This window comes from Leucopleurus acutus, assembly GCF_964270905.1.
Source record: "Leucopleurus acutus genome assembly, chromosome: 6".
Classification (NCBI taxonomy): Eukaryota; Metazoa; Chordata; class Mammalia; order Artiodactyla; family Delphinidae; genus Leucopleurus; species Leucopleurus acutus.
In genome coordinates this window covers 47,649,887-47,662,762 of record NC_139149.1, presented here as the reverse complement: position 1 = coordinate 47,662,762, position 12,876 = coordinate 47,649,887, and the positions used below count along the sequence as shown (strand labels likewise).

The 12,876-nt window shown below is 46.2% G+C and overlaps 1 protein-coding gene across 1 annotated transcript in view; it reads left to right on the top strand.

Moving 5' to 3' along the window:
* Nucleotides 1-1,551: 1,551 nt before the first annotated feature.
* Nucleotides 1,552-12,876, top strand: part of PLA2R1 (phospholipase A2 receptor 1) — a gene marked incomplete at its 5' end in the record, with an annotated part of 117,240 nt that continues 105,915 nt past the window's right edge. Inside the window, 6 exon segments of the mRNA XM_082841351.1 lie at nt 1,552-1,615; nt 1,618-1,678; nt 1,680-1,731; nt 1,733-1,762; nt 1,764-1,939; nt 1,941-2,083. Of these exon segments, the coding sequence (XP_082697477.1) occupies nt 1,552-1,615; nt 1,618-1,678; nt 1,680-1,731; nt 1,733-1,762; nt 1,764-1,939; nt 1,941-2,083 (526 nt within the window).

Sequence of the window (12,876 nt, the reverse complement as noted above, 5' to 3'; positions counted from 1 at the left end):
CAGGGCACACTTTGGAAGTTTTCACATTCTCTCAGCCACACCTCTTACTCCAGCCACCTCTGCAGCAGCCAGCCCTGCACAGGTTCCCTCTGGGGCAACGTGACAGCACCTCACCTCTGGCCATGCCATGCACCTGTTGCTGCCTGCCACAGGGCTTTCCGGTTGCCAAGGCACGGGACCAAGCTTGGAGCTTACCACTGCTATGGAAGTGTGCAGAGGAGTTAATAACCCTAGGACCACCTTCACTAGCAGAGACGGTCAGCCTAAGGATAAATGTTTCCCCCCTTTCCTCTTCTCCCCAGGACAGACAGTTCTGAGACCTTCCGAGGCTCCTGCAGGACTGAGCGCATGTTGCTACGACAGTGGCCAAGGCAGTAGCTGTCCTTGCTTCCTTATTTCACTCTGATCTTCAATCCCACTCTCTGCCAGAGATCTCAACCCAGGCTCTGCTTTCTGGAGAACCAGGCTAAGACAGTTTTATTAGTCTGGTTGGGCTGACTCAACAAAATAGCAGAGACAGGGTGGTTTAAACAACAGAAATGTATTTCTCACAGTTTTGGAGGCTAGAAAGTCCAAGATCAAGTTCCTGAGGGTTTTGGTTTTTGATGAGGTCTCTCTACCTGCCTTGCAGATGGTTACATTCTTGCTGTGTCCTCCATTCCTTAGTGCCTGGATGGAGAGATCTCTCTCTTCCTCTTCTTATAAAGCCGACCTGATCTAGGACCCCACATTCAAGACCTCATTTAAACTTGATTAACTCCTAAAATTCCTATATCCAAATACAACTACATTTGGGGGGTTAGGACTTCCACATATGATTGGGGAGCTGGTGGGACACAATTCAGTCTAAAGCTGACAGTGTTACTCAAAACTATTGGTTTGGTCTTGGCCAACAGGCAGCTGAGAAAGGCAAGGTTCTCCAAGACCCCATCACCTTCCTTTTATTTTTTTAAAGCTCCCTTTTGCTTTCTTCCCTCCTCTTATGTTTCAATGACTAGCGTCATAAGCAATGTTTTGTTTAATGACTGTTTAGGAAAGATCTTACATTAGCCTGTTCTCATAAATATTGAATGTTTCTAGTGTTCCGCCAGTTATTTGAAAGACTACCCTTAGAAAGACTACATTCTAGTCAGGGCTTCCTAGTTTAGGGAGGAACTTTTGCCAAGTTAAGGAGTAACCTCTTCTTAGAGCAAATCACTTTGCCTTTCTGGACCGGTTTTCTAGGTATAAAGTGGGACAACGCGGTAACAGCTGTAACACAGGATAACCCAGCTATTTTGCTGGGTTAGGAGGATCCAAGGAGAGGGAAGGGGGAGGTAGTTTTTAAATGGGAAAGGAGCTCAACAATGGAAGAAGCTTCAGCGTACCCTGGAGTGAGGAGGGTGGAGACCCCGGCGCACCCCCAGGGATCTCTGGGCTCCACATTCCAGGGGAGAGGAGGTCCAGAGCGCTCCCAGCGCGCCTGGGTCCGCGGAGCAGCTCGGTTTCCTCTAAGCTGCCTGCTGCCAAACCCGCAGCGTTTACCATAATCCGGGTGGCTTACAAACCCAGATGTCAGACTTCCCGTCCCAGATATTCTCAACTCGCTCACCCCCAACTCCTATTTGGCCTCCGCAAGAAGGAGAGAGAAGGCTGGAAGCAGGAGGCGCGTGCACGGGGCAGCTTCACCCCTCCTCTCTCCCCAAAGGCAGGAATTTCTGGGATGGGCAGATGGTCCACCCCCTCCTCCTCCCTCCCGCTCCAAGCCGGAGTGGGTAGGGCGGGGAAAATCTCCTGGACTTTTCCGCCTTCCAGCCCATAACCCCGAGTGTCCGCACACTGTGGCGACAGGGGTGACGGTGACGGAGTGGATCTCCGGGACGCAGGGGTGGCGAGGCCTGGGGGAGGGGTGGAGCGCGGAGGAGGCTGCGGTCCCGCCTCGCCCACCGCAGGGCCGGGCGCAGTGTTCGGCGAGCCCAGTGGTTAGCGATGGCGCTGCTGTCGCTGCTGCCACCGCTGCTGCCGCTGCTGCTGGCGGTGCCGGCGGGCTCCGCCGAGGGCGCGGCGGTGGCACTCACCCCCGAGCGGCTTCTCGAGTGGCAGGGTGAGTGTCCCCCGGCCCAGAGGGACCAGATGGGCACGTCGGGGGCGGGGGGTGGGCAAGAGGAGGAAGGGGCGAAGCTGGGGCGGGCGAGGGTGGCCGGGATTATACGGTGGCCCGCGTCTCTGCCGTCCGGAGAAAGCCCTGCGGATGGGCTAGTCCTGCGCCGGGACAGGCCCTGCACCCCCCTCCCCCGCCCCGCTTCCTCCAGGCCTCGGTCGGGGGCGCGGCGTGGGGCGGGGCCTCGGCTCGCAGGCGGTTCGACTCGGCTGCGGCCGGGGACAAGCTGCACGTAGGAGGGTAGGAGATGTTTCGAATGTAAACTTTCCTGGAGCGGTGTATTTGGGAGGACCATCTCTGGGATACATGACGGCAAAAAGATGTCCCATTTTGTCCCCTCCCAAAGCAAGCGCTCTGGGTGTACGCTGCCACCTGCGGAGTGGCCCCAGCCTGGCTTCTCCTCTCTGCCCCTTCGGGAAAGAAAACAATCTTCTCTGTTAACGCTTCTCAGACCAGATAGGGAAGAGGAGCCCCTGTGGCCCCAATGAACTTGTGAGCTGGAGCAGGTTACCCTCTTTGCTCTTCAGTTTCTCCCCTTTGAAAAATGGGGCCTGTGACAGACATAGGGCCACTGAGGGTAAAATGGGATCCTTTGCAAGGCGCACGGCAGGCCGGCGAGCGGAGAGTTCCTGCGGAGTTACCATGGCCATATACACGTGTACACGGGATCAACGGATCAAACATTTATTGAGCACCTACTGTACACAAAATTCATAAAGGGCTATGGACAGAGACAGAAAGAGAGATCACCGCTTTCGTAAATAACTGTATGGGCTGCCTCTGAGGCCAAGGAGCCAGCGTGCAAAAGTGCAAGCCCATGTGTGAAGGGAGGAAAGAGGTTGGGAGAAGCTAAATAAACCAGGAGAAGCCTCCAGCCAGCCTCCATGCTCTCAGCCTTTGGGGATGAGCTTGGACAGAAGGAGTAAAACATGTCACCAATGTCTGTGTTTATTTTTTTCCCCTCTCAACATGTTATGTGTACATTTTGGAGGTAATCTTCTCTGGACTGTATTCTCTAGCATTCCTAGGAGGCTTTACCGGGGACAGGTTGAGCAATTCTTATTCTAAAGTGGCCGAAGGTCAGAGGCCTCTTACCTCCTTTGTCATTTCAATAAAAATGCTCCTGCAGAGGCGCCCGTGACCCCATGGGGGTGATCCGTCTTCACAAACAGTCGCTGTGCCACGCTTGTTTCTTTACATTTTAAAATGTGGGTCTTGCCTGGGCACTAAATGTCTATCTAGAAGAGGGCAGCAGCCGGGAGGACAGAAGCTGGAACCTAGCCACACAGAGAGAATGCGCTGGTGTTCCTCTGAGCCAGGATTAGCACTGATGGGCTAATCGCTTCTATATGTAGCAGATCCAAATCCCGGCTGAGGTAGTTGCTAATCAGTGCCTTCTTTTTAATAGTCAAGGACACTATGACGTTAGAATCATCCACTACCTCCTGTCCACTCCAGGTGACAGTTTGCAAATCTGAAGGCATTTGACATAGTTGGCATAGAGATTCTTCAGATGTGAAAATGCTGCTCCTAATTTCTGAAGAGCACAGAGACTGTGTGACATTGACTGCTCCAGTCCTCACACAGGCTCCCCTCCTTGACTCCAAGCACTCACATCAGTGGAATTTCAAGTATAATCTAGATGGGTTTAAAATCAGGTTTGTCCAAAGATGGAAAAACAAAATCTTACCGTTAGAAGGAACCTGAGACATTGTCTAGTCCAGCCATCCATTTTTCAGATGTAGAAGCTGAAATACAATAGTGTTTTTTAGCTGTGTTTGGGCTCCTACGTTTGCCCCTGTGTTCACTGGACTACATTAACTTACTCTTAGCCATGATTGGCATCCCCAGAGCAACCAGGAGAAAATATGCACCTATGTCAGTTTCACATCCACTAATAAGGGATAGGTAGTAATACAAGGCAGATTATACATAGAGTGTTTATCATCTGAAAATTTCTTTGATATGTGTTACTGATTGATCTCTTATTTATTATATGCATTCCAGCCTTGAGAGGCAGATGATGGATAGTATTGTGCTGACTTTTCAGTCATTTACCAATAAATTTGTACTAAAAAATCAGTAGATACAGTGTCATATAGTAGTTAAGTTCATGGGCCCTGGAACCAGACTGTCTGGGCTCAAATCCTGGCTCTACCATTTATCAGCTGTGTGACCTTGGGCAAGTTACTTAAGCTCTCTGTGCCTCAGTTTCCTCGTATGTAAAAAGGGAACTAATAATAGTACTTACCCAAGTATTGTCCTTTTGTTTCAGTATCACCACGGTGCCCTCTTCCTCTGGCCAGTCCAGACCATTTTGACGTGTTGACAGCCCTGTAACAATTACTTCCCTGTGCACAGCACTGTACATGGCATGTCTGCAGCCTCTCTCCTACCTCTAGTTGCTATAGCAAGGGACCTCATTGTGGTTCTGAAATCTGAGCCCTTCATTCTAGCAAGTGCTAAAACTTGATAATTTCATTCAAGTACCCCAGATACTGGGAGGGTAGAGGGGAGATCAAGGAAGGGGACAGGGCATCCTGGGGAAAACTGGGCATAGTCTCTGTGGAGGTTGCTAAAGGAAATGAACTGGGGGCAAGTAAAAGAATTTTGAAGCGACGTTGAGGGCTGAAAATTATAAATGTGAAATGGCCCCAACCAACATAGTAAGAGAGCTTCCCCTACAGCACTCAGCTTCCCAGCAGCAGGGGTGGAGGGAGCCCATGGCTGTGTCAGTCCTCAGAGACGGTCAAGGTAGGCTCTTTTGAATGGCCAATGACCAAGGGAAGTGAGGATGAAAGTAAGGAGATGAGAGAGACGGCAGAACAGGAAGGGTAGTGATTATACAATGGAAATAATGAATTTTGGAGGCGGGTCCATTCTCAGTAGTGACCAGGTCCAAGGTGTTGCTGCAGAAGTGGTCACTAAAACGAGAACAAGTGAAAGAAGGTCCTCGGAGCAGAGGGGGTCAAGGAACCGAGTGTCCAGAGCAGTACAGACATATACGTCTGAAACAGAAGTTTCATTAAAAAACACCCTTACCTGATACGATGTGCTGCTACTTTTCTACTCTGTTCTACTCTATTTTGCTTTGTAATGTTCCACTCTATTTTGACTTCAGAGTGTTGGGAGTGAAAGGCCTTGGGGTGGGGAGGCCAATGGAGTGTTCGCTGGAGTCACGTAGTGAATGTGAGGAAGAGGTTCAGGGCGGTGCGCTCGGTATGGAGCAATGAAGAGAGGATGCCACGAAGGAGAGGTTTCTGAAAGAGGGTGGTGAGAGCCACCCCCTGGAGGCAGCAGTGGGAAGGAGTCGTGACCCTGAGATTTTCCCCTTAGCTCCCATTTCTAATACAAAGGTCAAAATGCCCCTCACCACAGCCAGCTGGGTGCCGTTAGTGCCTACCCTTCCTTCACAGGTGAAGACAGGTTGAGTAACTTGCACCTACAGGAGCTTGTAGAGTAGGGATGTGAACCGGATCCACAAGCACTAATGCAGAGGACCCCTGTGTAGCCTTGCGACCTGATAAAATAGCTCATTCTTATCCCGCTGTTTGCTGGGAGCATGTGACTTGACCTTGTGACAGGAGGAACAGGAGGCCAGCCTCTTGCTCTCTTCAACTCCTCCTTTTCCAAACCTGTGCTTCCACATGTAGGAGTAAATATTTTCACAAAGCCGGAATGTGCAAAGCCATTGATTTTTTTCTAGGCAATTTATATATCCCTGGGCAATGAGCCATTCTCCTAATCTGGGGATTTGGAATTTAAGTAAAAGCATGATCAGCTCCTGGTTTAGCTGCCCTGCCTGGCCGTCCATCACTCCAACCCTCGGACTCTGTTTCTTCCATCTCCGTTCATCATCTTTCAGAAACTCTTCCACTTTATACTTTTCTCATCCCATTTTCTCTGACTGGCTTCTTTCCTCATGAGCCTTTGAGAGTCAGCATAGACTTCCAATTTTTCTGGTCCTTTTTACTCTTCCTCATTAGCTCCTAACCTCTTTTCCTATTATTGGTTGTCACAGTAACTGATACTACACCATGTGGGTTCCACGCCAATTACCAGAAAGGTTGAGCCATACAGAGTTTCGTTGTCCCCTCAGCTTCCCTTCCTTGAGCTAAGAGTTTGCTTATTTATATCAGGGTTTCTGAAGAAACAATTCTTTGTTCTGCCTCTTCTGAACTCATCCCTATGTGATGAATCTTCATATAATCTATCAAAGTAATGTATTTGAGACATTTATAGACCCTTGTCTCCATCTTCTTTTAGAAATTATCCTTGAAAGCCTTTTAGGAGATGTTCCAAAACAAAGCTAGGAACATAAATTATATTTTTTAATTGATCAGAGTGAAAAGAAATATTACAATTCATAAAAGAAACAAACCCAAGAACACCTTATAAACACTACAGTGAGTCACTTAGGGTAGAATATTTTATAAAGTCATTCAAGAAAAATGGAGGAATTTTATGAGAATTCCTCTAAACTGGGTTCTGTGATACAGAGCTAAACAAAATAGACAAGAGTTTTCTGCTTTCATGCGGGGCCACATGACTTTCTAATTGACTATACTTTCTAGACTACAACAGTTCCAAAGAAATATGCTAATGAAAAAATTTCCTTATTTCTGGCTTTTTGCATCACACTCTTGAGAAATTTCCTTTTTGGTTATGAAAATATAAACAGGAAATTCAAAGTAATTATTTAACTATAAACATTGGTCTTATTTTGCTGCTATTTTTCACTACCCATGTCCAAAGTTAAGATCTGTTTTTCTCTTACTAACATTTATAAAGGGGTCGTAGTGACTGAGGTAGTCCTTATCAAGATCCTATGAGGACAGCACTATAATTAATTAAGCCCATTGTGCAGATGGAGAAACTAAGGCAGATACTCTCAACCTCAAGCAGTTCTGCCCTAAAAGAAGTGCTCTGTGGTTCGCCAAGGTCTTTTTTCCACAGTGTTAGCCTTGGCCAGTTAACAGGGCAGTCTTTATGGGCGTGTGACCAGAACTGTCTCGTAGGGCTCCATGCTCAGCAGGGCCTTGCCCTTGGGGTTGAATGCTCTGTGGTTTGGGATCTTGGAATTCTTAGTAATTTTTTCTTTTTTTTTCTTTTGGTACACGGGCCTCTCACTGTTGTGGCCTCTCCCGTTGCGGAGCACAGGCTCCAGACACGCAGGCTCAGCGGCCATGGCTCACAGGCCTAGCCGCTCCGCGGCACGTGGGATCTTCCTGGACTGGGGCACGAACCCGTGTCCCCTGCATCGGCAGGCGGACTCTCAACCACTGCGCCACCAGGGAAGCCCCTTAGTAATTTTTATTTCTGAATTTGTTCTTTGGGTATGAAAGAACCTGTGGGACGATGGAGCACAGACCAAGAGATTAAAGCCTCCAGTAAATCTCAGTCCCTCCTCACGTCACCTCCCCATTTTCCTTGGGTGGGTTTTCAGCCTCCCCGTCCATACTCCTGTGCTCCGTCCACCATGGCAACCAGGTTGCCTTGGGGCTGGGAAACTGGAGGCCCAGGGCCTGGGAGTGGATGGCAGTGGTATATGGGGGCAGGACAAGGCTGCTCTCCCCACCGGGTTGGCAGCACCATTGCATGTTCCGTGGGGACTGAGTGGGGACCTATCACCTGTCTCCAGTTCAGGTACTGAGCGTGTTCCCAGAGCTTTCTGCCATGGAGGTTGCAACCCCTCACAGGCCCACGGGAAGTGAAGATTGACTGGACTTCCCTGTCCCCTCCAGGGCCCTACATTTTCATTTTACTCTGGGCTCTGTGAATTACGTAGCTGAATAAGAAGCATGGGACTGTTATGAGTTGAATTGTGTCCCCCTCAAAATTAAGATGTTGAATTCATAACCCCCCAAATACCTCAGAATGAGGCCTCATTTGGAGACAGGGTCTTTTCAGATGTAATCAAATTACAATGAGGTGATTAGTGTGGGCCCTAATTTAATATGACTGATGTCCACCTAAGAAGGGAAAATTTGGACACAGAAATACACGTAGAGTAGATGATATGAAGAGACACAAGGAGAAGACAGCCATCTACAAGCCAAGGAAAGGGGCCTGGAACAGATCCTTCCCTCACAGGCCTCCAAGGAGCCAACCCAGCCGACACCTTGAATTTTGACTTGTAACCTCCAGACCTGTGAGATAACACATTTCTGTTTAAGCCACTCAGTTTGTGGTACTTTGTGATGGCAGCCTTAGCAAACAAGTACAAGGACTAACAATATATCTACCATTAAGAGTTGGATTTGGTTGTGTTTTCTTTTTCTTTCTTTCTTTTTTTTAAATATTTATTTATTTATTTGGCTGCACCGGGTCTTAGTTGCGGCATGCTGGATCTTCATTGCCATGTGCAGGAGTTTCAGTTGCGGCACACAGGCTCTAGTACGCGGCATACGGGATCTAGTTCCCTGACCAGGGATAGAACCTGGGCGCCCTGCATTGGGAGTGCAGAGTCTTAACCACTGGATCACCAGGGAAGTCTCTTGGTTGTGTTTTCACTTCTGTCTCCCACTTAAGTAAATACATATTTTTCTTAAGTGAGTATATTCTCAAAGCAGATAAGATGGATAGCTCAGTGTAAACGCTTCTGCTTTCAATAACGTCACGTCATTTCCAGGGTTGTTTGGTTGTTGGCTGAGTTGTTTTCTGCTTTTGTTTTGGTGACCCAGTCTTTGAATCATATCCCCCAGGGCTTCCACACGAAGGCATGTTGAGGGAAGTTTAACAATGTTCTGTCTTATTGTTTCTTGCCATAACATGGTCTTCTGTAGCAAGACTCCCTGGTGACTGAGATGGTATATTTTCAGCACAGTCTATAAGATGTTAACAGAGCTGCTGTAAATAATGGGTTTTACACCAGCAATGTCTGAATGTCTGTTAGATACTTTCCAGTTAAATAAAGACAAAAATGATGGAGGAATAGACTAAAAGCTAAAAGGAAGAAAAATGTTTTCAACTCAGTTTAAAAATTCACTGGTAAGATACAGAGACACAGCGAAGAACTTTGAAAGAGAGAAGATTTTCTGCAGAGGTCAGAAGATCTACTGCTAAATGTGATGGACGAAAGGGGAGGTGGGGAGGGAATGAGAGTGGCAGAGTGGCGAGAACAGTCTGGAAGGGTTAATCTACTTCACACAGGGGTTGGTGACAGGCAATTTGAATCCTGACAAAACTAGAGCCCGGTGTAGCAGATTAAGCCAGGTTTAATTTTTCCTGCATGTGAGAAAGTATTGTATGCCTCGTGGAACTTGGAGTGACGATTTTGGGAGATTAGAAAGAAAAGAGAAGAGAACATGTAAAAAGATTTAGCAAGAGGGGTCCCACGGGCATGTGGAGGGGGTGATTATCCAGGTTCAGAAGCTGCAGGAGAATAAAGAAGGCTCAAAGTCAAGGACAATGCTAGGGCAGGGAAAGAGAAGAAGTTCTGAGACAGGACAAGGGCATATTTTAAAACATACTTAACTTTTTAGTTGATTATAGAAATCAATTGATAGGAAGCCACGGGCTTTGTTAAGTACTGTCAGATTGTCAAGAGATAAACACCAAATCTCAGATGATCTGTGATAAAAATGCAAGTATTCATGCAGAGATGGCCAAGGAGGAGAGAACACACTTTTCACTTTGTTCTGTCCTTTCAAGTACAATGCACATGCTGCATACTGCAAACGTCAGAAATTCCTTGCTTATTGGTTTGGAAAGTCATATTAAGAATCCAGCTTCTCTGCATCGTTCAGCCATGAACGGGACTTGATTCAGCCCCACACAGCATTCCTTCCTGCTACAGAGTAATCTAAGTAAGGAAAACAATCAGATCTGAATCGGAGTCACTGGACAGGACAAACCTGAATTTGTGTAGCTGGAAAATGTCGATACATCTCAAGAGAAAAGCTGCTCAACTTTAGATTGGTTTCAGGGCAGAGATGCCCTCCCCATACTTCCTGGACCCTTTCCATGCCGAAACTGAGATACTGTCAGAAGAGCAAGGAACTGGACAGATTCAAGAGATGCTCCGGGGAAGGAAATGCGTGAGCCCAGCACCAGCTGTGTGGGTAGATGGAGTAGAAGAGGTTTAAACCCAGGAGAATGGAGTAGGAGATTGAAATTGGAGTGCAGTTGGCAAGCTGTGGGCTTCCTATTAGGAAGCTTGTCTTAAACATTGCACTTGACGTGAACCATGCATTTGAGCGTTTCCTTCCAGTTCCCATAACATGGAAGGGCCCAGAGGCCGGTTTATACGTCGGTTGGATTAGGTGCCACCGTCATGGTGTTATTTATTAAACACCAGAAAACCCTTTGATTGCCTAAAATCCACCATAAAAAGAGGATTTCTTTAGGAATTGTTTCATTGTTTGTTTCAAGTGTTGTTTTTTTTTTAATCAAAAGAACATACATCTCACCAAGGCTTAACATTTCAAATCATATCTTATTTATGTAACACTTCATACCTCAGCCAGTTCTAAGAGGAGCTGTTTAAAGTATAAGGCGACACTAAAAGGTGGGTGGAAGTGATCAGAAGGGGTGCTGAGCATGAAATGGAAGGGCCTCAAGAGGAACTTCCTGCAGGGACCCCCAGTTGGCACTCTTCCAACTCTAATCGCAGCCCTAGGCTTTAGACTCCAACCTCATGGTATCTTAGGGATTGGCTGGCATCTGACAGTGTATCAGATTCCTGAAGCCAGAAAACAAGTCATTGCAACTACCTTTTCCAGAATCCTCCCATTCTATCGAATAGCAAATCCTGTCATTTCTTCCCTCTTTGAATTCTCTCTCTAGTGACTAGAGTCTAACAATTCCCTTCCTTTCTCATCACCACCAGTTGAACTGACACCTCTGTCTCTCTTGCCGGATCAAAGCAATAGCCTTCAGACTGTTCTCCATTCTGCACGTGGGCTGTCTCAACCCAGCTAAGTGAGAACTCCTCCAGGGCAGGAACTTGGACATTTGTCTCATACCTCTACTCTCCTAAAACCATGCTGGGGACACAAAAATGCTCAATAAATGTTTTTATCGAATGATTTACCACCCTGATTCATCTTCCACACCACAGCCTCAGTCATGCCTTCTCTTGTTCCAAAAATTCCCTTTATCTGAATAATATACAAATTTTTGAATAAAATTTAAGCTTTTCATAAAATGGCCCCAAACCACCTCTTTCCAACTCTATATTCTACAACCACCAAACACTTTTAGAGAGTGAGGTACTCGTCACCCTAGAGCTAATTATTTTCATCACCTCTGAGCTTTGATGACTTTTGCTCTGTCAACAGTGCCCCCTGGCCCAACCCTTCACCTCTCTGTCTATACCTCCTGCACTACCTGAACTCTCCCTCTGTAACGAGGACAGGTACCCATGCTGGTCTAGTTCACCCATGTACCTCCATGTGCAACAAATATTAGGTCCCTATCAAATGTTTGTTGAATGAAAGTGTGTGTGTGTGTTCTTGTGAGAGAGTGACTGATTGATTGATTTCTCTGATCTTCTAGGCCAAAGTGACCCCTTCTAACTCCTGCCTTCCACCTTATTGTGCTTATACCTCTTACGTCAATATGTATTTTGGCATTAAGTTATAGTTCTTCCTGTACACTTCATGATGTACTCCCAGGGAGAACATCAGTTCCTCGAGGGCAAACACTATGGCACATATATCCTTCTATCTGCAGGGCTCCTAACACACCACCATAACAGGCGCTCAATTAATGTTTGTTTGAAATTTCAAGTCTCTCACTTCAAATTATTTGGCAACAATCTACAGCAGCTCATTTTCTGCTTTCTAGGTTATAAATGAATGGATGTAAATAGAGTTAGACCTATATGGTTTTCACTAAGTATATCAATATAAAACTTCTAAGAAAAAAATGGATTTGGAAAAAGAAATGTATAAGAATGATTCAGTTAAATGAGCTTTACAGTCCCATCCAGCGCTGAAGTTCATGGTTCTGGGTGTATGGGTAGGGAGTCTCCTGTGCCGTGTCCATGTTCCTTCCAGTGCTCTTCTGCTGTCTCCTCCCTGGAAAATGGGCCAGTACGTGCACACACACACACACACACACACACACACACACACTCCACCTAGAAAGGTCTGATGACACTGAGGTGCCGTGTCCACCTCACACATGACATCACTTGAAGATCCAGTCAAGTGTTTTAAATTCTAGTCTATTTTCTTTTTCTTATCTTTCATCCCTTGTTTTTAAGGGCTTATTTTAAGTGCAGTTACAACGTTTACTTTGGAACTGATGGAACTCCCTTCTTTTCATTAACTAGGAGACTTCCCATGATTCCAGAACGAATAGATATCGTTTTAAAGAACAGATATTTAGATAAATGATTCCTCTATCTCTGGTACCCTACACAGTGCCTTCCACATAGTCAGCAACCAGTGAATGTTTGTTCAATGAATGAATAAATAAATAAGTGAATAAAGAAATTCTCCTTCCATTCCTTAGAAATACATGTGACCTTGTGAGGCCAAAGGGTGGATCTAAAATCATCTTGTCTTGAAAGGAACTCAGAAGTAGAAAGTAGCGCCCCTATCTTCTATGGATTTTATTTTATTTTTTAAGGATGAAAATCAGTTTATAAGTTACTTCTAGTAAATCAATCCTTTTTCTCCTCCTAAACTTACAATTATTAAGGGAAGTATAATAGCATTTTACTGCAAAGAGATTTAGTAATTCTGGCAGTACTTCATTAATCACTTAATCAGTGTTCAAGCAGAACT